Here is a 26,748-nt window from a genome sequence, read left to right as displayed (position 1 = left end):
CTAAAGCAGCTAGCACTGGCCACTGTCAGACAGGATACTGGGCTAGATGGACCATTGCTCTGATCAATTATGGCTGTTCTTATAGAAGAGACCTTTCATGGTCTCACCTGTTTGACACCACAATGCATGCCATGAAAGGTATGGGAGAATGTTAGCATATCCTCACACACATCAGAAGGAAAGGATGCATGTGTGGAGATTGTTAGTGAATTGCTAACTCTCCCTTACCTCCTCTCCAGAAAAGCAGGTACCTGAAACTGATTCTTAATCTCACAAAGCCGCAGCTGCCATTAGGCTGTCAGATTCTTGCTTTGGGAAGGTGCAATCTTTTTACAGGGATAATTCCCTTGGCTTCTGCACCGCCCCAAAGTCTGCCCATTGGATACTAACAGTGTCCATTCAGGAGGGGCCCGGGCAGCCGGTAGCTCCTCATTACTAGCACGTTTGATGCAGCAGGGAGCCATGTAAGCAGGAGTCTCCCATTCGCTTTCAGAGATCCCCCCAAAGGCTGGAGTCCGTGAGTCCGCTAACGGTTACCGGACCTTGGGAAAACACCGAACTCTTGTTCACAGTCCTGTGTTGGTTAGGAAGTCTCAGCAAGCCAAGCCAAGCCAAGCCTGCCCTGCCCTGCCCTGCCCGACTGCTGCTCTCCGCCCTGCGGCAGGGCGTCTCTGATCGTGCCTTTCATCCTCCAGTCCAGGCACCAGCTACGCCCCCCCACAAATACAACCTGGCCTGAACCCCTCGGGTCCCCAGCCCGGCTCAATGGCAGCGCGGCCACTTCTGGCTCCCACCCCAGCCCCAGAGGCGGACCGCGGGCAGACCACTCCAAACCGCGCGACCGGCGCGGTGCGCGCGCAGAGCCCGGGCTTGGCCAAAGCGGACTGAGTAAATTGGACGCAGGCGGCCGTGAGGCGGGGTCCGAGCTCGTGGGCTCTGCAGGGCCCTGCCCCCACGGACTGCCCTGACCGTGGCGGGCGTACTCGGCCCCGCCCCCCTGCAATCCCGCGCGAGGCGGGCTCGTGCGAGCTCTCCGCATTGGGTGAGGGCGGGGCCAGGAGCGCTGCGCGGTGACGTCACCGGTTGTGGGCGGGGCGCGGAGGCGGCGGGTCTCGGCCGCGCCGCACCATGGCTAAGACCGTGGCCTATTTCTATGACCCGGACGTGGGCAACTTCCATTACGGTGAGGGGGGGGGGGGGTGTGAGGCGAGCAGCGGCCCCGTCCTAGGCCCGGGGGAGCGGGGCCGGCCGTGGGTGTGGGGGTAGGGGGCTAGGGAGCTGGCCCTGTGTCTCTGTAGCCTGTGAGAGAGGGCAGGGGGCCCTGGCCCTGTGGGGGAGGGGTTGTCTTGTTATGGATCCTCTGAGGGTGCTGACTGTCTTTTTCTCTTCCCAGGGGCAGGACATCCCATGAAGCCTCATCGCCTGGCACTGACCCACAGTCTGGTGCTTCACTATGGGCTCTACAAGAAGATGATCGTAAGCATCACTTCCCTGATGACCATGAGACTCTGGTCTCTGTGGCACGTTCTCCATGCCCTGTAAAGTCCTGCTGCGTGCACTGCAAATGTAACCATGTTTAAACGTGGTTATGAAGTATGCTTGTCTGGACCATTTTATAACATGGCTTGCTCTTGCCTGTGTACACAAGTCATGTAACCATATTAGGCTAGAACATGGTTCTCAATCTCCCCGGGATGCTCTAAGCTATCTGTACGCACTGATTGGTTCTATGTTAAGGCCTTGTCTCTGTCAGGATTCTTTTCTAAAATTTCCCACTGTTGCTACCAGTGGTTCAGCTCCGCTCTGTTGGTGGCAGCATAATTGGGGAGTGCTGGTATAGATGAGGTTCCAGGTGACTTCTGGCATTCTTATCCACCCGAGCTCCCTGCACCCCACTCAGAGCAGGTCTAGACACTGAGGATGAAAATATCATTGGCTGCTGGTGTCTTTTCTACAGTAGTTCTTTCACTGTTGCTATTAGATGTGGAACTGAAGCAGTGACGGTGGGAAATTTTATGAATACTATCCTGGTGTGGACATAGCCAAACTAACTGCTGAAAAAGATCTGGGCATCATTGGGGACAACTTGATTAAATCTGCTCAACAAACAACGGTAGTCAAAAAAGAAAAATAAATGGTAGTGTGTCTTAAGAAAGGAGACAATACTTGGGCACATTTTAATAGTGTAATACAGGGCCTCTAAACTTTCAGCTGCCAGGGCCACGTCATTCAGTGTTGCTCTTATGGTGGGCAGGAGCAGCTCCCCTGTCCAGGGCACTGGACCATGTCATATGAGAGAGGAGCAGGGGAAGGAGTGGGGCCGGGAGGGGGGAATGAAGATTTGGCACACCACTTTTGAAAGGTTGCTGACCCCTGCGTTATGTTATGAAGGGCTGCACATAATTGTAATGCCACTGAACTCAGCGGGCCGGTCATAATGTTTCGGTGGGTTGGATGCAGTCCGCGGACCATAGTTTGGGGACCCCTGCTGTAATATAAATCAATTGTATCCACATCTTGAAATACTGGATTCAGTTCTGATTACCCCATATGTAATAATCTACTAGAATTCTATGATCTTCTTAACAAAATAGCAGATGAAGAAGGCTTTTGAAAACTTGTGTTTGAGTTTTCAAAAGCCTTTGCCAAAGTATTTCCCAAGGTACTGTAAAGGAAAGCTAAGTCATGGTGTAAGAAGTAAAGTTGAGTCATAGATAACTGGCTATGGACAGGTAACAAAAATAGGAGTAAATGGTCAGTTTTAAACATGGTAAAGCTTACTGGTGCTGGTGATGTTTAATGATCTGCAACAGAGGATGAATGGGGAGGTAGCAATATTGGCAAATGCGAAACTCAGGGTAGCAATGAGATCAAGACTGCAGCAAGATTCCAGAAATAGTTGGCCTCTTATCTGGAAAATGAGAACATCTAGTGTTACCGAAATAAGGACTCAGGAAATAAAACAGAAGTTTTTCAAGGTGTGTAAACCCTTGTGCTACAGACTGTAAGCCAACCTCTCAGTGATAGGGGGGTATAAAACATTTTTTCTCTCTGGATTTGATATTGCATGACTGCTTATGGCAGGGTTTGTTGTACCTTCTTTTGAAGCATCTAGACCTATATCCTCAAAGGTATTTGCATATCTAACTCCCATTGATTTCAGTTAGAGTTAGGCACCTTACAACTTTGAGGATCTAGGTCCTAATACTGGCTTCTGAATACTAGGGGAGATGGGTGGCAATTCCTGTGTTTCCATGATCCATAATGGATGAAATGGGAGAAAATATTTTCAGTGTTATGTCATTATCATAAATCAATGGGGCACATTTCCATGGAATGTTGTGTTCACCTCTGGTGACTGTCTCAAGATATAACAGAAACAAGAGATTCACAGACAGGCAGCAAAAGAGGCCCAGAGAAATGGGGAAAACTTGGGTCTTAAGTTTAGAAAGGAGGCAAATAAGAGGGGGCATGATAGAGAGATAGAAAGTTATAAATAATGTAGAGAAGATAAATTCTCTCAATACAAGAGCAAAGGGGTGTTCAATAGAATGAAAGGCAAAAAATTTAACTGATACCCAATGCATACTTTTTTGAGGTGGCCGTTGCAGATTCTCACTTGTAAAATGTGTTGTCTGATGCTGCTGGGTTTTGGGAACCTTTCGGGAGAATTGTGTCCATTGGGACCACCTGGGTGCCCCTTTGCATTAGTGATCATCCTAAGCCAAGTTTAAAAGAGGCATGGTATTCGTCAGTTGTCCAAGTTCCTTATTTTCTGCAACTAGCTGTGGGTGCATAGTGTGTGTGCAGGGGGAAGTTCCTTTAGCTTGTAGTTTTTGATATTGCAGTAGACCGTCTTTGGGCAGTTTCTTTACCACTGTATGTATAGATAGAATTCCTTCACCAACTGACTCAGTTCTTGGGTGTGATGTCTGATACAGACCATATAGACCAAGAAAAGGTATAATTGTTGGGGATTCTGATCCTTAATCTTCCCAGGGCACATACATAGTTGTCTAATGTGCACTGGGAAAGGCCTTTAACTAGCTGTTGTACTGTCTGGTGAGTCTTTATATCTCTTGCATAAAAGGACAGGTACACTCTGTTCTATGTATTCCTGATGACAAATGCACTTCCTTGCAACCAGGGAAGCACCACATTAACAGTTTGTCTTACCATAAGGACCCCATTGCACATGATACTCAATGAACATGTCACCATATTTATAGAGCCTTGCAAATCCGCAGATATTTGCTTTATATCCCGGATGGATGCAGATCCAAATTTTATATCTAGAGCCCTGCAAATCTGCGGGTATCTGCGGACCATAATTTACGGATTGCAGGTCAAATGCGGATACAAATTTTGTATCCATTCAGGGCTCGACATATTTAAACGTCTCTTCCCTAGAGCATAATGTGATGTCTGGAAAGGGAGATGATGAGGTGAGATAAAACACTATGGAGCCTAACCACCACTCCCCTCATCAGCATCTGTACTCTCCTGTTCCCATCCCAGCACTAGCATTCCTCACTCAGAATACCCCAGCAGCACTCACCCTCTCCTTGTCATGCACACCCACTTTCTGAATCAGCATTTCCCACCTTAACAAGCACCCTCATCCAAAAACAGTCATAGTTTCTCGCCATGATTGCAGTACATCATGGTCACAAATGATTGGGAGATATAGTTGCAAATGATTGAGATTAGGGTCATGATAATAAATTGGGGTTGATTTTTCAAGTCCTTATCGACTTTAAGGTCAGAAGGGACCATTATGGTCATCTAGTCTGATCTGCACAATGCAGGCCACAGAACCCCACTCACTTACTCCTGTAATAGAACCCTAACCTATGACTGAGTTGTTGAAGTCCTCAAATCATGGTTTAAAGACTTCAAGGTACAGAGAATCCACCAGCAAGTGACCCATGCCCCATGCTACAGAGGAAGATGAAAAAACCCCGGGCCTCTGCAAATCTGCCCTAGGGGAAAATTCTTTCCCAACCTGAAATATGGCGATCAGCTAAACCCAGAGCATGTGGGAGACACCCGGGGAGCATGTGGGAGACACAAGCGAGACACCCGGGAAAGAATTCTCTGTAGTAACTCAGAACCCACTCCTTTTAACATCCCATCACAGGCCATTGGGCATATTTACTGCTAGTAGTCAAAGATCAGTTAATAGCCAAATTAGGCTGTTCCATCACACCATCCTCTCCATAAATTTATCAAGCTCAGTCTTGAAGCCAACTAGATTTTTTTTTTAACCCCACTACTTCATTTGGAAGATTGTTCCAGAACTTCACTCCTCTGATGGTTAGAAACATTCGTCTAATTTTAAGTCTGAACTTCCTGATGGCCAGTTTATATCCTGAGATGTTTGAGAGCCTTTGTCTAAATGATGTACATTTTCACAATTGCAACATATTTTCATTGCAATGAAGTCACGAGTTTTTTGTCATCAGAAGGGGATTATAAAAGTTGCAAACTTCTGTCTTTGACCAGACAAATATCAGCCTCTCACCATATAGACCTCATAAACAGGAAACATTACACACTTACACAGACTTCATCACAGCTTCCAAACAGTGATCCCTTGTGCTTGCACTTTGAAGGTAGGCAACATTTTAATTCTTTACCATTCATTACACTGGCCATGCTATTGGGTGTTGTGGATATTGATCCAATATTACATCCAAAAAAAAAACTATTAAAATATTAAGGTTGCAAAGTCAAGTTGAAAGTTGCAAAAGTTAGGAAATGTTGAAACTGAGGTTGTATCAGTGCACGAGGAGGATGTATTAAGGTTGGCAACCTTAATTCTGGCATTTCCTAACTTTTGACTGCTTAACTTTTCTTTTTTACAAATGTAGAAGGTTGAAAACTGGAAAAAAACAAACAAACCCCAGCAATTCCATCGTCAGGAATCCTGTTCTGCATGGGTTCTCAGCAGGATGGGAGCCTTAGGTGCACAGCTCAAATGGCAGAGGCCTGTGCAATGGAGTAACTGATAGAGGATGATAAACCACTATGTGAACCAGTCTCTGGGCAGAATGAGACCCTTTGCTAGGAGTGTCATAGAGTTTTGCTGGCAGTAGAAGAATGCTGAGGCTCTGGAATCTTGGGTTCTATTCCCTCCCCCACAAAGAACTGGAAGTGTGCTCTACAGGTCAGAGACCCTTCTGTCCATGTTCCAGTCCTGTCTTCTTCCAGCTTCTTGTCCCAATGTCCTTGCCTAGCCAGCCCCAGTCTCCTTTTCTCTATGGCTTTTATCCCAGTCTTTGCCCATCCAGACCCAGTCTCCTCTTTGTCTCCTCCCAGTCTTCCCTCCTCTCTGTCAGGCTCCTTCTTCTGTTCTTCTTGTTCAGCCAGTCTACTGCCCTCCTTTGGGCTGCTTGGGTGCCAGGGACAGGACCACTGAGAGCACAGGAAAGAGAATTGCCCTGATTTCAGTTCCTGTGGCTAGTGCCTCAGTGTGAAGCTGAAAGCAGCGATTCCAGGGAAAGTCCTGCTTGGCTGCTGGAGCACGTTTAGTGAAGACGCAATCTTTGGCGAAGATTGTGCTGCATTGTGCTTACAAGCTTGTATTAAGCATGAGAAAACTTGATTTTTTTGAGGGGCTTATAATTTTAGCCCAAATTGGGTATTTTCACAGGAAGAGCAAAAGGTGCGCTCCTGACACCAAGGTCACCCCTACCACATTTCAAGCCCTTCTGGTTAGAATGTCTCAATGAAACCGTAAATAAGACTTTTTAACATAGGGAAAAATACATTGGTTTGCCTATTCTGTGGTAATACAGATGATTATTCTCATTTTTGAAAAAAGCTGAACAGTTTTTGTGGAAATTTTCTAAAAAGTTCTGCCTCAGGCAGACATCTGGCATGGAAAATTTCATCCTAAACTGTTAAAGTTTGGCAAAGTTATAAGCAACAGAAATGTTGCACAGCCTTAACTGTAAATGGCAGTACTAGCTCCACCTATAATATATATTTCATCTGTAGGGCTAGATGTGCCTGTGTCCCTTACCTAAATTACTATCATTTAATGATGGTGACCTAGGCAAGCCCAGCTTCTTCTACATGTTCCTGTGTCTTTGCATGTCTCAGTCTGGATTTTTCTTTGCACCCCTAAGAGAGTCTTTTTAAAAAAACCCTCCTGTCTGAGTTCTTTGTTCTGCAGGAAGCTTATTTCTGCGTTCGTAGGCTTTAGCTCCCTTCCCTCCTGGTTAAATCAGTCCCACAGACTCAAGTCATTGGAGTGAATAGTTCTCATGTAACAGTGGAAACTGATAGGTGATCATCTTGAGCCATTGCCTTCTTGCCTGATCCACCCCAGAAAGTTCCCTAGTGAGAAGTGATTAAACCAAAATATTCATATAGAAAATACCATCCCATATCCAGGCCAACATACAGTACTCACAAATTATTACGGGGCACATCATATTTGTACCTTCTGGCTTCAAAAATATATACTCTGCAACATGAGTGGGTCATATGGATTAAATAATATGTCTACAGTCAAAGGTGGTATACCACTTAAGTGTTGAGGGGAAACTCCAAAAATACATGATTTCAAATGTGGGTTCCAAGCTATCTGTTTGAAACTCTGAGGTAATTATTTTTATAGATAGCAACCAGACATGCTAGGAGGATACTTGTTGGTCTCCATTTGTATCTTTGATAGAAGATCTACTGATTAGAAAGAATAGTTTATTTGGTGGGCTTTAACTGTGAATTTCCAAACTTCCAATGTTTGGGGTTTTTAAAATATAATTTGTTTAACTTCCTGGCTTTCTAAATTTGGTTTTTAAAATGACAGTGTTCTTTCAGGTTTTCTCCTTCAAAGTTTGATACTTGCTCAACCTTGAGCCTAGTTTAACAAACTCTTTGTTTGGATACTTGCCTGTAGTTCTCTGTAGTTTTATGTTTCCATAGACTCACATTGTGCTTGAGCTAATTTTTTCCTGAAGTGCTTTAGTTTAAAATCTGTGAAATTGAGGATATGCACACTTGTGAATCTCCATAATTCTGAAGGCATGTTTTTGTGCATCAAATAGAGGAGTAGTTCTGTTTTGCAGCTTTGTGGGTTTGGCTGTGCAGAAAATTTACCAGTATAACAGTACCACTATAATTATACCACTATATTCTTATTCCAGAGTAACAGGGTCCATGTGGGGAGTTATACCTGTATAGTTATGTGAGTACATATCCCCATGTAGACAAGCCCATGCTTTCTCCAATTTTTTTAAAAAGCAAAAATTTCTTAATTTTGTTAAAAGTATCAATTTTAACTACAAACAGTTCAAGAAAGGCAAAAGTTAAGTTTCTTATTAATGTCAGAGCAGCTTTAATTTCCTCTTGTAAGTAGTATTCTTAATTTTAATTTAGTTAAATGTGTACTTTAATATAAAAAAGTGCAGTGTTCAACATCTTTTGAATCTGTCCCTACTTTCCTGACCACTTTTATTTAAAATTCGCATGACACTTGTTAAGCCAAGCACATAGCTGAGCATTTTTAGACTGACACAGCAATTTGGGATATTTGTCTATTTGGAGTTAATTTTGTAGTGAGATTTGTGGTAGCCAAAGTAAACCAAACTCTGAGCAGGAAATAACTCTTGTGTGTCGTTCTCTTGGAGGTTTTTAAACCATACAAGGCATCCCAGCATGATATGTGTCGCTTCCACTCTGAGGATTATATAGACTTCCTGCAGAGAGTGAGTCCCAACAACATGCAAGGATTCACCAAGAGCCTCAATGCCTTCAATGTGGGTGATGACTGGTGAGTATCTTGCACTTAGCAGGTGAATCACAAGGGTTACAGCAATCTCACGTGGTTACTTGATATGGTATGTGAGCATCAGAAAGGTTCCGTTACAGTGTGGTATTCATTTTATATTTTTAACTAAAAAAGCCCTGCACACTAATGGAGCCATTAAGATTTTGCAAACACCTTGTTAAGTAACTGTTGTTGCTGTAAATCATCGTCCTCTCCTTCCCCTTTTTAATTTCTTTGAGCTTCATTTATTAGGTCTGTATCTAGATGGTAAGTTCTTTAAGGTAGGGACTGTAACTTTACCTGGTTGTGTGAGGCTCCTAGCTCTTTAGAACTTGGGCAAAGATATTCAAAGATGGCTAATAATTTTGGTTACCTCAGATTTTTGGGTGCTAAACTTGAGACAATTTAAAGGGTCCTGATTTTCAGAAAGTGTAGATAAACTCTGAAAATCAGTGTCTCGAACTGCACCCCAAATCACTAGTCAATTTTGAAAATCTTGACCTCTAGAAATAAATAAAAGGATAAGAGTACAGTCTATATGTACTAATCTTTTCCTCACTGATTAACGGGAATACGAGAAGGGATGGGATTTCACAGGGGAGGCAGGGCTGCTATCCTTTCCATCCCATAGTCTCCTTTTCTCCAAACTAAACAAGCTCAGTGTTCTTAAATACACCGTCTGCTTGGAGTTTCAGCTATGTGCCTGCTGGCCTGTATCTACAGGGTGCTGTAGATATAGGCCAGGTTGCCACCTGCTTTGGGGTGAGCCAGTGTGTCATTCTTCCTCTCCTTTGGTGGCCATGTAACACATTTTTCACACAGCTCCCAGGTCTGTGGCACTGGCATTTGCTTTCTCCCTCAGCCAATCATCTCATTGGGCTAATTTGACTGTAGTTTTACTTTTGTGAAAACGGTGTGGTCAAGTACAGGCTCTGGGACCTGTCAACAAGACACACAGAAGCAACAGATTTGAGGTCCGTGTTTTATTTCTGGTAGATTGTGTGCACACGTTGATATGTTACAACTTGCACTTGGTAATGTGTACATGCTGTGGGTCACTGAGTGTGAGTAAAGGAGTTCTTCTGCCATAAGGAACCTGCTGGCTAGAGTGGGATTGCATGATGGGGATGGGACATAGTTCACTGCTATGAGCAAGAGCATTGTGCATCCCTGGATGCATATGGAGCTGTGAGCAGTAAATTGTACTAGATAGGTGACGGGCTCAGGAGCGTCTTCAAACTAACAGACTGCAACCCTATGGGAAGATGGTGTGTGAGTAGACATCTTGGACAGTTGTGTTCCCTGTTGTCATTGTTTTGTTGTGAAGTCTTGCCCTCTTCCTTGTATAGGATGCTTTGTGTCTTCTCTTTCGAAGACCTGCCCCCATATATGCATCAGCATGGTAGAGGGCAGGATTTAATCTGTATGTTTCCCATTTTCCAGATCTGGAATATATCATGAACAAGGTAGATTGTTTCAGACTAACTTGAAAGTTTCTTGTGATTATTATCAAATCCACCAAGTTTTCCATAGTGCTTGCAAAGGATGGTGTAGTGTTGCCTGTTGCCAGGTAGTCTGTCGTGATCAGGGTCAGAATGATCCTGAATTAATATTTCTGCAGCAGAGATTGCATTATTGGTCTAATGGCCACTGAGAGTTTTGTTCTGATCTCAACACTGGAGATGTGCATCTGAAGTTAGGAGATTCTACTCTGTTTGAATTTAGTGTTCTCTTTTTGCAGTCCAGTGTTCCCAGGACTTTTTGAATTTTGCTCTCGCTATACTGGGGCCTCACTGCAGGGAGCAACGCAACTGAACAACAAGGTAACTCTGAGCTGATATGCTTGTCCTCTTCAAACAGTGATATGCCAGCTGGCTGATGTGGGGGATGGAGTCTCTAGGATAACCTCTACCACATATGCTTGCTATAAAAACACCAATTCTGTGTCAGGTGGCTGTTAATTTGTGGGGGAATCTTGGATACCTCCCTGCTCCCACATTGACTGACTGCAAACGCTGTTAAAGTAGCTTGACTGGATGACATACAGTGGGGCATTTGAAGGGACTGGATGGATGGGAAGAAAATGGTTATTGTGGGTCACAGCGTGGAGGCAGGGTTGAGGTCTCTGTTGACATGCAGGTTTGGGTTTGTGGTTGCTGCCTTGCTCTCATTTTAGAGCTAATCTGCTCCTCCTTTCTTAGATCTGTGATATTGCAATAAACTGGGCTGGAGGCCTGCATCACGCCAAGAAGTTTGAGGTAATGATACGAGTCTAAGTATTTCTGTCTCTCACTCAGAGTTGGGCTCAGTGCTCCTCTTCTTCTGACTCTGTTTTATTTCCTTTGCCCTGCAGGCTTCTGGGTTTTGTTACGTCAATGACATAGTTATCGGCATTCTGGAGCTGCTCAAGTAAGGATTCGGTGTGAGTGCAGCTGTGATACTGTTCTGGGTTGGAAGTGCTGTTCTGGGAGGGGGATGCTGTGAGAGATGCTCTCTGTGATGTGATTGTAGCATGGACACTGCCTTTCTCCACATCGTAAATGGTATCTCTTCTGCTGATAGAGGGCTCTTCCCTTCTCGTTCTCCTTAATCTCAGTGCTGCCGTAGACATAGCTGATCATTTTGGCTGCCCTAGCAGTCTCTATTTCAGGTGTCTGCTATAGCTCAACAACTGTTCAGGCATGTCCCTGGCATGCTTAGAATCATAGAGTTGGAAGGGACCTCAGGAGGTCATCTAGTCCAACCCCCTGCTCAGAGCAGGACTAACCTCAGCTAAATAATCCCAGCGAGGGTTTTGTTAAGCCACATTTTAAAAGCCTCTAAAGATGGAGATTCCACCACCTCCCTAGGTAACCCACTCCAGTGCTTCACCACCCTCCTAGTGAAAAACTTTTTCCTAATGTCCAACCTAGACCTCCCCCTGCAACCTGAGACCGTTGCTCCTTGTTCTGTCATCTGCCACCACTGAGAACAGCCTAGCTCCATCCTCCCTGGAACCCCCTTTCAGGTAGTTAAAGGCTGCTATCAAATCTCCCCTCATTCTTCTCTTCTGCAGACTAAACAAGCCTAGTTCCTTCAGCTTCTCCTCATAAATCTTGTGCTCCAGCCCCCTAATAATTTTTGTTGCCCTCTGCTGGATTCTCTCTAACTTCTCCACATCCTTGTTGTAGTGGGGGTCCCAAAACTGGACACAATACTCCAAATGCGGCCTCACCAATGCTGAATAGAGCGGAATAATCACTTCCCGCGATCTGCTGGCAATGCTCCTACTAATGCAGCCCAATATGCTATTAGCCTTCTTGGCAACCAGGGCACACTGCTGACTCATATCCAGCTTCTTATCCACTGTAACCCCCAGGTCTTTTTCTGTAGAACTGCTGCCTAGCTCGTTGGTCCCCAGTCTGGAGCTGTGCATGGGATTCTTCCATCCTAAGTGCAGGACTCTGCACTTGTCTTTGTTGAACCTCATCTGATTTCTTTTGGCCCAATCCTCCAGTTTGTTTAGGTCCTTCTGTATCCTATCCCTACCTTCCAGGGTATCTACCACTCCCCCCAGCTTAGTGTCATCTGCAAACTTGCTGAGGGTGCAATCTACCCCATCCTCTAGATCATTGATGAAGATGTTGAACAAAACCGGCCCCAGGACTGACTCCTGGGGCACTCCGCTTGTGACCGGCTGCCAGCTAGACATGGAGCCATTGATCATTGCTTGTTGAGCCCTATGCTCTAGCCAGTTCTCCATCCATTTTATAGTCCATTCATCCAACCCATATTTCCTTAACTTGCTGATAAAGAATGCTGTGAGAGACCGTATCAAAAGCTTTGCTAAAGTCAAGGTATATCACGTCCACCACTTTCCCCACATCCACAGAGCCAGTCACCTCTTCATAGAAAGCAATCAGATTGATCAGGCATGACTTTCCCTTGGTGAATCCGTGTTGACTGTTCCTGATCACCTTCCTCTCTTCCAAGTGCCTTAAAATGGATTCCTTAAGGACCTGCTCCATGATTTTTCCAGGGATTGAGGTGAGGCTGACCAGTCTGTAGTTCCCCGGATCCTCTTTCCTCCCTTTCTTGAAGATGGGCACTATATTTGCTTTTTTCCAGTCATCAGGGACCTCCCCCAATTGCCATGAGCTTTCAAAGATAATAGCCAATGGTTCAGAAATTACATCAGCCAACTCCCTCAGCACCCTCAGGTGCATGTGTATGTCCAATCTTTCTAAATAGTCTTGGACCTGTTCCTTTAGCACTGCGGGATGTTCACCTCCTTCCCATTCTGTGCCGCCCAGTGCAGCAGTCTGGGAGCTGACCTTGTCTGTGAAGACAGAGGCAAAAAGGGCATTGAGTACCTCAGCTTTCTCCACATCCTCTGTCACTAGGTTGCCTCCCCCATTCTGTAAGGGGCCCACACTTTCCCTAATCTTCCTCTTGTTGGTAACATACCTGTAGAAACCCTTCTTGTTCCCCTTCACGTCCCTTGCTAGCTGCAACTCCAATTGTGCTTTGGCCTTCCTGACTTCATTCCTGCACGTTCGAGCAGTATTTTTATAATCCTCCCTAGTCATCTGAACAAGCTTCCACTTCTTGTAAGCTTCTTTTTTGTGTTTAAGTTCACCAAAGACTTCTTTGTTAAGCCAAGCTGGACGCCTACCATATTTGCTATTCTTTCTGCACATCGGGATGGTTTGTTCCTGTGCTCTAAATAAGGTTTCTTTAAAATATAGCCAGCTCTCTTGGATTCCTTTCCCCCTCATATTAGCCTCCCAAGGGATCCTGCCCATCAGCTCCTTGAGGGAGTCAAAGTCTGCTTTTTTTGAAGTCCAGGGTCCGTATCCTACTGTTCTCCTTTCTTCCTTTTGTCAGGATCCTGAACTCGACCATCTCATGGTCACTGCTGCCTAGGTTGCCACCCACTTCTACTTCCCCTACCAAATCTTCCCAGTTTGTGAGCAGCAGGTCAAGAGAAGCACGGCCCCTAGTTGGCTGCTCCAGCACTTGCACCAGGAAGTTGTCCGCAACACTTTCCAAAAACTTCCTGGATTGTTTGTGCTCTGCTGTATTGCTCTTCCAGCAGATGTCAGGGTGATTGAAGACCCCATGAGAAGCAGGTCCTGTGAACTGGAAACTTTCCCTAGTTGACCGAAGAAAGCCTCATCTACCTCGTTCTCCTGGTCTGGTGGTCTATAACAGACACCCACCACGACATCACCCTTATTGTTCTTGCTTCTAAGCTTAACGCAGAGACTCTCAACTGGCTTATCTCCAGTTTTATGCTGGAGTTCAGAGCAATCATAGAGCTCTCTTACTTACAGTGCAACTCCTCCACCCTTTCGCCCCTGCTTGTCCTTCCTGAACAGTTTATACCCATCCATGACAGTGCTCCAGTCGTGTGAGTTACTCCACGAAGTCTGTTATTCCAATCATGTCATAGTTTCTTGACTGTGCCAGGACTTCCAATTCCTCCTGCTTGTTTCCCAGGCTTCTTGCATTTGTGTATAAGCACTTGAGATAACTAGCCAATTGTCCTACTTTCTCAGTGCAATTCAGGAGGCCTCCCCTGTTGCACCTTCCTCCTTCTGCTTCCTTGTGTCCCACTTCCCCACTTACCTTCAGGCTTAGGTCTCTGTCCCCCATCGAACCTAGTTTAAAGCCCTCCTCACTAGGTTAGCCAGCCTATCTGCAAAGATACTCTTTGTTAGGTGAATCCCGTCTCTTCCTAGTAATCCTTTTTCCTGGAACAACATCCCATGATCGAAAAATCCAAAGCCCTGTCTCCGACGCCACCTGCGTAACCACGCATTTACTTCCGCAATGCGACGGTCTCTGCTCTTATGTCTCCATCCTGTGTCTCTATTGGTAGTTTTGCTTCTCTGCCAAGACCTTGCCATTGTGGAGTCCCAGAACACTCAGTTCTTGACTTACTGTCCTGTTCTCATTCTCATGAGCAGCAATAGTTCTTAGTTAAATCAGAGGCTTGAGAATAAGGATATCTGGTGCTAGTTTTGTTGATTGTTTTCTCAGCTTACCATCTGTGAAATACTTATCTACTTCACAGGGGGCTTGTGAGGCTTAATGTGTGTACAGTTCTTGCTGTTAAGGCCTTTGTGATAAATGCCAAGTGTTGCTCTTTGGAAGGAAAATTTGAACTACATCTTTCTGGGTTCTAAATTTAGCTGTATTGGTTCAGGACCGGGATGTGGGCATCATTGGAGACAGCATAATAGGGACCTCTGCTTTGGTCAAAAAAGTGCAGTTGTGGTTCCCCCTCAGAAAAGTCCAGATACATAATGAGTGGGATGGGGAATTCTAGAAAGGCATTCTGATATTTGCTGGATTCATCAAGGTTTGCCTCCTCTAAAATGCTATTGCAGTACTAGTCACCCCATCTCAAACAGGGTGTTGGCTCAGTTGAGGGTTATATCATCCCTCTAATATTAACATTAGTTATCACATTTACACTGGTGATATAAATGTTTTGATACTTTTAATGACCTCTCCTTATATGACCCTGTAAACTTGTTGCTCAGTAAGTTTCAGCTCTGCTGCCTTCACCTGAATGTCCACTCACATGTGATTCTCCAGGGGAAGAGGACACTTCTCAAGCCCACTGCATCTCCTTTCTCTCCCTGCATTCAGACCTCCATTCTTAGTAACTTTGGCTTCAGCCTTGACTCAACTTTTCTTTTTCCACATCCCTATCTCTGCAGTACGGCCTGTTGCCATCTCTGCAACAATGCCCCTGTTCACTATGTCCTTATGCCCATTGTGGATGGGGTCCACGTTCAGGCCTCCATCTGGATGACTGCATTTCACTCTGCTGAGGTCCTCTAGTCCTGGCTCTCCAGACTCCAGCACAAGGAAGAACAGCTGCTTCCATCCTCAAATTACTTTACGGGCTCCTTATTCATTTCAGGATAATTTTTAAATTGCTCTAGTTTTTAAAGACTTACTAGATTGTAAATTCTTTAAAGACTTTTGTATGTAAAGTGCTTTCTAAACTTCTCAGTCAATTCATAAACTTGCGCTACCCAGCCTCCTGGCTGGTTCCCCTTACTTGGCTTGTCTAGCAACAGCCTCCTCCTTGACCCTTTGCATAATCTTGCTGCTGTCAGTACAAGAGCCTTCTCTGCAGCCTCTGCCATCTGAACCAGCCCTTTCTCTTTCATGCACTCTCCATCGTGTTTCTAGTCTCATCTTAAAACCTGTTATTCCTTGTTCATGCCTCTTAATTTCTCTTTCTATCTTCAGATGTAACAGCAGAGTATTTTAGGATACTGTGTGTAAGTTCCATAGTCATGAGACTATATTCTCCAGAGAGATTAGGGCAGGACCAGATGGGCTTGCTGGGCAGGAAGGCCTTTGAGATATTACAGGCTTGTTCTTTGGGGGGTTGATTTTGGGAAGCCATAGCAAAGTGGTTGCTGTTGCTGTAATTGAGAGGGGGCTAGTGGTGTAATGCACCTTTGTCTCCTGTTTCTGGCAGGTATCACCCACGGGTTCTCTACGTTGATATTGACATTCATCACGGAGATGGTGTTCAGGAAGCCTTTTATTTGACGGATCGTGTCATGACAGTGTCTTTCCACAAATATGGGAACTACTTCTTCCCCGGTACAGGTAGAGTCTCCACGGCCCCAGTGAGGTCAGATTTCAGGCCCCATTGCTGCTGTTACCTAGTAGCATGAGTTTTTGGGGCTCTGGTCTCAGAGAGAGGATGGAAGAAAGGAGCTGTAGAGAGTGGGGAGTGGCTGGGTGAAGGATATAGTCCTGTGGTAGTTTGCAGAGTAGGTGGAAATGATCTCCATGCCACCATTTGGTCCCCTGGCAGAAGCTGTTGTCTGCACTGCCCACACCTATGATGTTTCAGAGCTGATCTTGTGTGTCGTGACTCTGCCTTCTTTCCTCTGCCAGGTGATATGTATGAGGTTGGGGCGGAGAGTGGCCGCTATTACTGCCTCAATGTGCCTCTGCGGGATGGCATTGATGACCAAAGTAAGTGGAAGGCTTTCCCTGCCCCCTGATGTCCCTGTTTGCCCTGATGAGCCATTGTGACAGTCTGCCTTTCTTTCTAAAGGTTATAAACACCTTTTCCAGCCAGTCATTAACCAGGTGATTGACTACTACCAGCCCACATGCATAGTGCTGCAGGTAGGAGAGCAGGTCTGTGTGCATATGTTGCAGAGGGTATGGATAGGAGGCATGCACTCTCCACTATGTGCATCTGTAGCTCCCTGGGGAATATAGACAGGTGTGTTCTGGCTGGCATGTTGCTTGTGTCTCTGTGGTGGGTGGGTATATCTGTGGGGTGCTGGTGGCTTCTGGAGAGTAATGCCTCTTAGCCAGGATTCCACTGTTCCCTTTCTCTTCCCTAGTGCGGTGCTGACTCCCTGGGTTGTGACCGTCTGGGTTGCTTTAACCTCAGTATAAGAGGACATGGGTAAGTTCAGCAGGGTTGTGGATGGGGCATTTAAAGGACCATCTTTGCAGTGTGTGAAAGAATGCATTGGGTCCTTCAGTGCGAGACTTAAGCACAACAAAAGCAATCTGGTTCCCTGTGGGATAGGAGGCTGTCCTCAGAAGAGCAAATATAGTAGAACCTCAGAGTTAGGAACACCAGAGTTATGAACTGACCGGTTAACCACACATGTCATTTGGAACCGAATGTACACAATCAGGCAGCAACAGACAAAAAATAATGTGTTAAACGTAAACTACTAAAAAATAAAGGGAAAGCGGCATTTTTCTTCTGTGTAGTAATGTTTCAAAGCTGTTTTAAGTCAATGTAAACTTTTGAAAGAGCAAGCATAATATTTTGTTCAGAGTTATGAACATTTCAGAGTTACAAACAACCTCCATTCCCAAAGTGTTTGTAACTCTGAGGTTCTAGTGTAAGTGTAAGATTCTGCAGAAACAGATTTCCCAGGCTAGATTTGGGATCTTGCAACACTTCCAGCAATGCGCTGCCAGAGTGCATGAACACAGATCAAATTTCTCTCAAGACGAGAGTGGCTCCCATCAGGGCAAGATTTGGGCTTCACTTATGGGAGCCCTGAATTCTGTGTATCATACAGCTAGGTATGTTACTGGGTTGAGCATGGTACTGCGTTGATGAGCTTAGGTCAGCTGCTATCAGTCACAGGTTATCTTGTTTTGGGTTTTTAGGGAGTGTGTGGAGTATGTAAAGAGCTTCAACATCCCCCTCCTGGTGCTGGGAGGAGGCGGCTATACTGTTCGTAACGTGGCACGATGCTGGTGAGTCCTTCACATGCTTGTTGTTCTGTTTGTTGCAAATGGTGTGAGGGTCACTAATGCTTGTGCCCCTTCGGGCCTTTACCTGACTGTAACTATCACTGAGTTTCAGGCAGACTGCCAGTACTGTGTAATGGAAGAGAATTCTGTCTTCTCTGGATTGAGTAGAGTATTCTGTGATTTTTAGGACCTATGAAACGTCGCTGCTTGTGGATGAAGCAATTAGTGAGGAACTCCCATACAGCGGTGAGTCACTGTCTTCTACTTACAGATTACAATGTTGTGCCAATATTTAAAAAGGTTAAGTGGGATGACCCAGGTAAGGATAGGTCTGTCTGTCTGACATCTATCCTGGGCAAGATATTGGAGCAGCTGATATGGGACTATTTTATTAAAGAATTAAAGGAAGGTAATCCTAATTAATGCCAATTAACATAGGTTTATGGAAAATAGATCCTGTGAAACTAACACAATTTATTTTTTCCATGGGATTACAAGTTTGATTGATAAAGGGAACAGTGTTGATTTAATTGACATCTTTAAGGCCTTTTACTTGATACTGCACAACATTTTGATTTGAACAGTGATACTCAGACATCGGTGGTTCAAGATCCAAATTACTGATCAACATTACCCAAAAAAGCCACAGTCGTGTGAATTCATTGTTTCATTTACTATAGTGCTATATATTCATATTTAAACAGTATGACAGGGAAATATTTAGTTTATATATAAACTATATAAAACTGATATAGATATTAATTTTCTCAGCAAAATGACTGACCAAGTATTATTATTTTATCAACTACAATTGGTTAATAACATAGTAAAAGCATCCTGATTGGCTAACAACTTAGATTGGTTAATAATTAAATCACAGTTTTTTAATATCATGTGCTGCAGAAAGCTGTAAGAGACATACCTGGGAGACACTTGTGGCTTGTGAGCCTCAGTCTGAGTACCACATTGGATTAGACAGATATAAAATCAACATGGCATATGTTAAATGGAATAAAAGCTGGCTGACTGACAGGTCTCAAAATGTAATTATAAATGGGCCATCATCATTGAATGTGTATGTTTCCAATGGGGTCCCGCAAGAGTCTGTTCTTGGCCCTATGCTGTTTAATATTTTTATCAATGATTTGGAAACAAACATAAAATCATCACTGATAAAGTTTGCAGATGACCCACATAAACTGAGCAAGTAGTAAATAATGAAAAGTATGAGGTCACTGTTACAGAGCGATCTGGATCACTTGGTAAACTGGGTGCAAGCAAACAATATGCATTTTAATATGACTAAATGAAGACATATACATTTAGGACCAAAGAATGTAGGCTACACTTTCAGGATGGGGGACTCTATCCTGGGAAGCGGTGACTCTGGAAAGATTTGGGGGTGGATAATCAGCTGAACACAAGCTCCCAGAGCAGTGTTGTGGCCAAAAGGATTAATGCAATGCTTGGATGCCTAGACAGAGGAATCTTGAGTGAGCGCAGAGATGATATTTTACCTCTGGATTTGGCACTGGTGTGATGGTTGCTGGAATACTGTGTCCAGTTCTGGTGTTTACAATTCAAGAAGGATTTTGATAAATTGGAGAGGGTTCAGAGAAGAGCCACAAGAATGATCAAAGGATTAGAAAATCTGCCTTGTAGTGATAGACTCAAAGAGTTCAATCTATTTAGCTTAATGAAGAGAAAGTGAAGGCATGACTTGATCACAATCTATAAATACCTACGCGGTATGTCCAGGTATTTGATAATGGGGTCTTCAATCTAGCAGTGAAATGGACACAAATCAGACACAAAAATGGTAACATCCATAAGCCACTGGAGAGCACTTCAATATCCCAGGACATTCTGTAGCTGACTTGAAAGTTGCCATACTTCCACAAAAAAACTTCAAAAACAGACTTCAGTGAGAAACTGCAGAGCTTGAACTCATATGCAAACTTGACACAATCAGATTGGGTCTGAATAGGGACTTGGAATGGTTATCTCATTAGAAGAAGTAATTGTCACTGTTCACACATTCTCACCCTCTAATCAACGGTTGTGAACCGGCCTCATCTATCCTAACTGAACTGACTTTGTTAGCACTTCCCCTCCCCATTGTTATGTTTCTCACCCTTTGGGTGTGCATGTGCGTGTGTGTACGTGTACACACCTCCTATCTCTGGTTTCCACTTCATGCATCTGGCGAAGTGGGTTGCAGCCCACAAAAGCTTATGCCCGCAGGAATTTTAGTCTTTAAGGTGCTACAGGACTCTCGTTGTTTTTGTTGACCAGAGTGGGGTTGAAGCAGTAGTATCTTTTGATCCTAGCCAATGTGTTCTAGATCTTCCTTGTTTCCTACTATACACATCCATCCACCTTTCGCAGGCCTCACTGAGCAGACATATCTGCATTACAGTGTCGTGTGTTCTAAAATCCTTACACAATTAACTGTGTTCATGTTGCTTTCTCTTTCTGGCAGCACATCCCTCATGATGATGGAGTTGGCTCTCACTGTGCTCTTGATGGTACGGTGACAGCTAGAGTGGAGTAGGGTAGGCTGTTTCTATCTCTGCAGAACAGTGTTTCAGAAAAACTAGTAACAAACTCTCCTCATCCCTGTTCTTTAACTCTAATGATTCCCTCGTAGAATACTTTGAGTACTTTGCTCCAGACTTCACCCTCCACCCAGATGTCAGTACAAGAATTGAGAACCAGAACTCCAGACAGGTGAGTGGCTCTGGCCTTGTCCTGGACACTCTGCTCTGCATCACCCAATATAGCCATGTGATGTTGTCTGAAAAGAAAAGGTCTGTGCGTGATGCTAGATCTTGTGAAACCAGGTGGAGTCCAGCCCAGCAGCTCCCCCAGAAAAACTCATCAGGGCATGGCAACAAGAGGCTTCCCTGCTTGTCAAAGTGCTGGACAACATGCTGCTTTCTTTGCAGCCTTAAAACATTTTTAAGATGTAGGGAGTTCTCCAAAGATCCTTCACATTTGAGAATCTTATACCGACTTAACTCCTAATGCAGAACAGTGTTAGGTCGATAGGAGAACTCTCCCATTGATATAGCTACTGCCTCTTGGGGAGGTGGATTATCTATGATGATGGGAGAGGCCCTCCTGTCGGTGTAGGCAGTGTTTACACCGAAGCACTACAGTAGCCGAGCTGCAGCCTTTTAAGGGTAGACAAGCCCTCAGTGCCTATGCTGACTATATCACACTTTAGGCTATAATTTAAAGCCATTTGCCGTGATGGCATTTGCGTGGCCTTTTAGGGCATGCATGATGTAGGCAAATGTTAATGCCAGCAATTGTGGTACTATCTCTTCAATCTTGCAAAGCTGATCTGCTCCTTCTGTTCCTAACCAGTACTTGGATCAAATCAGACAGACAATATTTGAGAATCTGAAAATGCTGAACCATGCCCCCAGTGTCCAGATCCACGATGTTCCTTCTGATCTGCTCAATTACGACCGTACAGACGAGCCTGATCCAGAGGAGAGAGGCTCAGAGGAGAACTACAACAGGTACTGGGTCTCTTTCTCCTTGTTCTGATGAGCTGGGAAAGGGGCTTCTCTCTCCTGTCACCCCGTCCCAGTGAGGGGAGATACGGTGGGGACTGTCCACATCCCAGAGTAGATATTGTGTCCCTTTTGATCTCTGGTTCCTATCCAGAGAAACTTCTCTACTAGCACATGGTTACATGCCTCAGAGGGCATATCCCATGTGTCTGCCAAGTCAGCTGATGTGTCCCTCCCTCTCTTTTTCTGCCAATGGGTTCTCATCCCAGGGTCTAGGCAAACTCTGCTCTTCTGAAAAGGCTGCCTCTCCTGATGTATTTATCTATCTTTCAGGCCTGAGGCGTCTAACGAGTTCTATGATGGTGACCATGATAATGATAAGGAAAGTGATGTCGAGATCTGAGGCCGGAGCTGTGGGACTCTGAACTGTGGGGAGGTCCCTATTAGGACATTGGTGCTTGGTGGAGAGGACACACACGAGCCAGTAGAAAGTCTCTCCTTGGACCTCCCCTTCATATTTGACGCATGTGGCGGCAGGAGCAGTGCTTCTGAGACAGGCTGGATACCTGTGGAGGCAGAGAGCAGTGAAACCTGTTCCTTACCCTCTCCAGGCCCTCAGGGCTCTGACTGTCACCACTAGGACAAATGGACATTCATGTTACACTTGGATCCATGCTATGGTCTCTGTGCTGCTGCCATACAACAGAGCCTGGTCTGCAGTGGCTTCACCAGCTCCTCTCAGTACAGCTCAGGCTCCAGCCAGAGGAGTCAGTGCTCTGGTACCTAGAACCTCCCTGACCCCTTCATCAGCACCACTCAATGTGTCCTTGTCCCTCTGCTCAGGCAACAGATCTGAAGTCCACTGAAACCTGTGTTGAGGGTCACTTCCTGCCAGCCTTTCCAGCCATCCTAAGTCCCTGTATTTGTTGGAGAAACCCAGTCAAGAGGCAAGGCCAGTGTTGGGTTTGACCCCATTGAGGGATTGAGATCGGGGAGGGAGTAAGACTGGGCAGTTCTGGGTCCAATGTGGTAGAGCAAGGTGGGAGAATATATTCAGAGTGTGGTCTGTCTTTTCCTCTGGAATAGCTTCATTCTAGGTCTAACAAGAACTACAGCAATTTGCCAAATTTGGTTTTGGCCAGAACTCCCCATCTAAATCTTTCCTTGAGGCTCACATCACTAGGAACCGAGGTTGCAAGGGTTGGTTGCACAGAGGCTGTGCCCTACCTAGTGTGGCAATGTGCATTCCCACTTCTACTGTAACCTCCAGACACCTTTCCTCTCCCCCGTCCCATGCCCTTCTGCACATCGAAAAGATAATTTGGGATGAGTCATACACCCTAAGTGGAAGGCCTTTCCCCTCATTGACAACCCAGAAGACTTCATTCTGTTCTGTGTGGAGGGAAGTGGTTCCTGAAGTTGAAAATATGAGCTTTTCTACCCCTACTGCAGTGTGGACACCTTTCTCCTAGGCGTCCTCAATTCCAAACGCTCAGTCTCAGCCTTGGGCCTTGTGTTGTTCCCTTTCCTGTTGTTTGTGTTTGGAGAATTTTGTCTTAGCTGGGGAGATGAAATGGGCATCGGCTTCCTGCTCTGTGTACTTCTCTGTTCGTTTTACCAATGTTTTTAAACAATAAACGGAGATGGTATTTTTCTTACCTGATTTGTTGTTTTGTGTGTTGAAAAGATGGTGCAATTTGCTTCTCTGGGTGCCTATGAGTGAAAGCACTGTAGGCTTCCAGCTAGTGCCCTCTATACAGGTGAACTGACCACCTTGCAGGGAGCAACACATCTTTGCTGTTAAGGAAGGCATTTACAGTTAATGGTCCTTTCTGGCCATGAATTTCCTTTAGTCTCTGCTCCTTGATGTGTGTCCCACCCTTACCTTTCCTAACCCTAGCACCCAGGTCTGGGTCCCCTATTAATGAGTCTCTAACTGTCCTCCTTGACCACCCCTCAAAGTGATTGGGCTCCTCTCAATGTGTTCCAAGTCGTATTTGTTAGCTAAAATGCATTATCAACTTTTATTCACAAGATAAGCTCTTGCTAGTCAGAGCTGTTAGTTGTTTCTCCTGCTGTCTGTGTCTGCTAAATAAAGCTTCCTGAATCATGTTTCCCATTCTGCCTTTTCCTGTATTTGCAGTGGCAATGTTGAGCAGAGACACAGAGCTTGGAATGTGAGGGCCTGAGACAACCGACAACTTGATCTGATCTGTTAGAGGAGTGAACATGCTAAAAGGAACGTGTGTCATTAATGCAACTCATAGCCCAACGGTGCAGAATAACGGGGAGGAATGTAAAGGTTGATGCTTACCATTGAGTCACAGCTGAGCACAGTGGGCAGTAATACAAAATGTGTCAGTGAGCAGCACATGCCAAGAAACCTCCTCTGCCTCGGACACTTGAGTTTTATTTATTTTTAACCTTTCCGCCTCCACTCAAATAGGTACATACAAGATCAGACCGTTTGGTACATCTAATGTAGCATTCTTCAGCTGAGAAACCCAGTGCTTTACAAATGTAAGTACTATCCTCTTTTCAGAGCTGGATTAATAGAGGAACCAAAAGGTAAAGTGCTTACCTGAAATCACACATTGAGTCAATGTCAGACCCAGAATTTTTGACTGCCAGTCCCATTCCGCTCTCTCCTAGTCCAGCTCCCAGGATCAAAAAGTTAGTCCATCTAGTCTGGTGTTTTTACCTCTGGCTGTGTCAGACCATTTGTCAGGAGAGTCCAGTGTCTCACCTTTGGCTGTAAGGGTCAGGAATGAATTTCACCATCACCTCTAGTACTGAGTAACTGGTCAGGTATGTTAGAAAGGGAGGTAGTATGTTCCTCTGAAGGAGCAAGTACTGAAAAAGTGCCAATCTGCCTATTCACTGCAGCAGGACATGTTGATTATCCTTCTAATTAATTTACCTTGGAAAGCTACAGCCATTTCTTACAGTCAAAATGATTTCCCTCCTAGAATTTGATTGTTTGCCCTTGTGCAGCTGTGAATTCTGCAGTTTGTATGCTCCTGCTCATTGAGTTACCCTATTGTCTTTTCATTATGGGATAAAGTGAGGTGTAGGGATCGATTCAGTTCTTCACTGTATTTTCAGCCCCTTTCCTTATACTCCATACAGAAACATAAACTACTTCTCCCTGATCACCACATCGTGTGGGTCACAGGCACAAACTGGGCTACTTTAGGCAGTTTTGCTTCTCCAGAACCTGAACTGTGTATCTCCACTGCTGGCTTATAAACTGATGCCATGAATTTGGAGGACAGTGCCTGGTTCTACACTTCTGAAGTCTCTCTTTTGAAAGGCAAGTCTATCTTCCCATTGAAATATTTAACAAAGGGCCATCCCAAACATTGAGGCCCTGATATTTAACTGGGTTAAATAAGTGATACAATGTGATCGTAGGACTGTGGTCTGAAATGCAGGATGGGACCAAGTTCTGGTAACAACTGAAAGTAAATGAAGGCTGATATAATTATTTTGGGAAACACTTTAGAACAAACCCTTTGTAAAACAATTACAATTTATCATACACCCTTGCTATAATGAGTTCAGTCCCTGGATCTCAGCTACGGTACAGTACTGTACTGGGGGGAAAAAAGGATGTTGCACATAAATGCACAATTTTTATCCAGCATCCAGCATCATCCGCTGAGCTGAAACTGAAGTCGAAGTTGGAGCCCCAGTCCCACTGTGCAGGACTGACTGCCAACTGTTTGGCATCCCACTACTCCGGAGGCTGTAGTCACAGAGGTTACCTAAAATCACCATCCCTGACCAACTTCTAGCCTTAGCTAAATTAATTAATTATTAATAATGATAGCTAACACCTTTATGTAAGGCCACTTCATTAACTTACTCCAGCAATTTATCATTTGTCTGATTGTCCTTTTGTTATAACTAACCCCTGGTTATAACAAACAGGCTTGGCTTCCAAAAGGTTCGTTATAGTGAAGGTGAACTATACTTAGCTTTCTGATACTTAGAGAGAAACTGAATAAATGCATTGAATCTGTCTTATCTTAGGGTTTTATATTCTTGCCCTCCATATGTGAGCTCCTTCCAGAATAGATTAATAGTGAAGTCCTTAGGGGATTTCTTGACATCTCTGGTTTCTCCTTTTTTAGTTAGAGAAAGCTCTGTTTAAGGTAGGTGGGGTAATTTTGGGGGTGGTGGAGGGGGGTGGCTCATGTTGTGAATGTCATTCTGGTTATGGTGGAAAAGCTATCAAACCTTTTGCAATGCCTCCTAATGATGATAAAACTCTGGATTCATCTAATCTCTCTGGAAGTTTGTTCCAGAGCCATATCCCCTTGATTTGAGAATGCTTTGTCCCCAGATCTCTCTCACTTTATTCTGGGTTTTGTGATCTGCATTGTCCCAGAGGAGCACAGCTGTCTTGGTAGTTCACAGGTTAAAATGTGGTTTCCAATGTACTTTGAACCTGATCCATGATTGCTTTCAGAATTAGGAACAAAGCCTTAAACTGGCATTGAAAATGAATTGGGAGACAGTGGAGGGACTGGAGCATGCATTTGATATGCTCATGGCATGGAGAAGGCAGACAGCCACGTTCTAGAACGGCTGGAGCCTTTGCATTGTTTTTAAAATCAACCTCAGATGCAGTGAATTTCAGTAGTCTGGTGCAAAGGTGACAAATGTATGGATCCTCATGGCCAGGTCCTCATGCAGGAGGAAGGGGTGATGTTTCCTAGTGAGTAGGAGGTGAAAGAAGTGGGTATTTTAGTCACGGAAAACTTAGAGATGAGTCAAACAAGAGCCTGAGGCATCGAATCACTGATGAATGGAGCCAGTGTGCCTTCAGTAGCAGAGGAGACTGTCCTGCTAGTTCTTCCAAGTGTGTTTTCCCCCCCACCCCCCCCCTTTCAACCAGCATCAGTTTGGTCCTGCCAGGGTTGAGTTGGAGCCCACGTCCCTTCATCCAAGAGACAATCTCTTAGATGAATTCTGAGATTACAGCAGTGGTGGTGATTGCAGTAGTGGAGAATGAGAAAGATAGTTGAGTGTCACTGGCATATGCTGTGCCCGTGGAGCCTCACTACAGTATTTCGCTAAGTGATTTCTGTAGATATTGGAAACAGGGCCAAGTAGACATTTCAGGTTTTGTATCCTCAAGAATCTATAAAATAAAAGTAGCTGTAGAAACACAGTCACTGCTTCACC

The 26,748-nt window shown here is 44.7% G+C and overlaps 1 protein-coding gene across 1 annotated transcript; it reads left to right on the top strand.

The window, feature by feature from the left end:
- Positions 1-1,049: 1,049 nt before the first annotated feature.
- HDAC3 (histone deacetylase 3) lies at positions 1,050-23,213 on the top strand. The gene is made up of 15 exons (XM_067566950.1): positions 1,050-1,183; positions 1,394-1,476; positions 8,640-8,782; positions 10,521-10,602; positions 10,981-11,037; positions 11,133-11,188; positions 16,266-16,399; positions 16,694-16,774; positions 16,857-16,930; positions 17,155-17,219; positions 17,945-18,034; positions 18,219-18,277; positions 20,682-20,761; positions 21,404-21,561; positions 21,889-23,213. Exons 1-15 carry the CDS (start codon positions 1,129-1,131, stop codon positions 21,956-21,958), a joined length of 1,287 nt encoding a protein of 428 aa, XP_067423051.1. The 5' UTR covers positions 1,050-1,128; the 3' UTR covers positions 21,959-23,213.
- Positions 23,214-26,748: the final 3,535 nt, after the last annotated feature.

The sequence above is a fragment of the Emydura macquarii genome, unplaced genomic scaffold, assembly GCF_026122565.2.
Source record: "Emydura macquarii macquarii isolate MOO-44397 ecotype Brisbane River unplaced genomic scaffold, CSIRO-AGI_Emac_v2 contig_2768, whole genome shotgun sequence".
Lineage (NCBI taxonomy): Eukaryota > Metazoa > Chordata > Testudines > Chelidae > Emydura > Emydura macquarii.
The sequence above is the reverse complement of the archived record's forward strand: the minus strand, read 5'-3'. Positions and strand labels throughout refer to the sequence as shown.

What these genes read in the sequence shown, in the direction of transcription:
- HDAC3 (XM_067566950.1), top strand. Translation starts at nt 1,129, where the DNA reads ATGGCTAAGACCGTGGCCTATTTCTATGACCCGGACGTGGGCAACTTC. An exon ending in GGCTCTACAAGAAGATGATC is followed by an intron (nt 1,477 to 8,639) that starts GTAAGCATCACT and finishes GTTCTCTTGGAG; the next exon opens with GTTTTTAAACCATACAAGGC. An exon ending in TTCAATGTGGGTGATGACTG is followed by an intron (nt 8,783 to 10,520) that starts GTGAGTATCTTG and finishes CTCTTTTTGCAG; the next exon opens with TCCAGTGTTCCCAGGACTTT.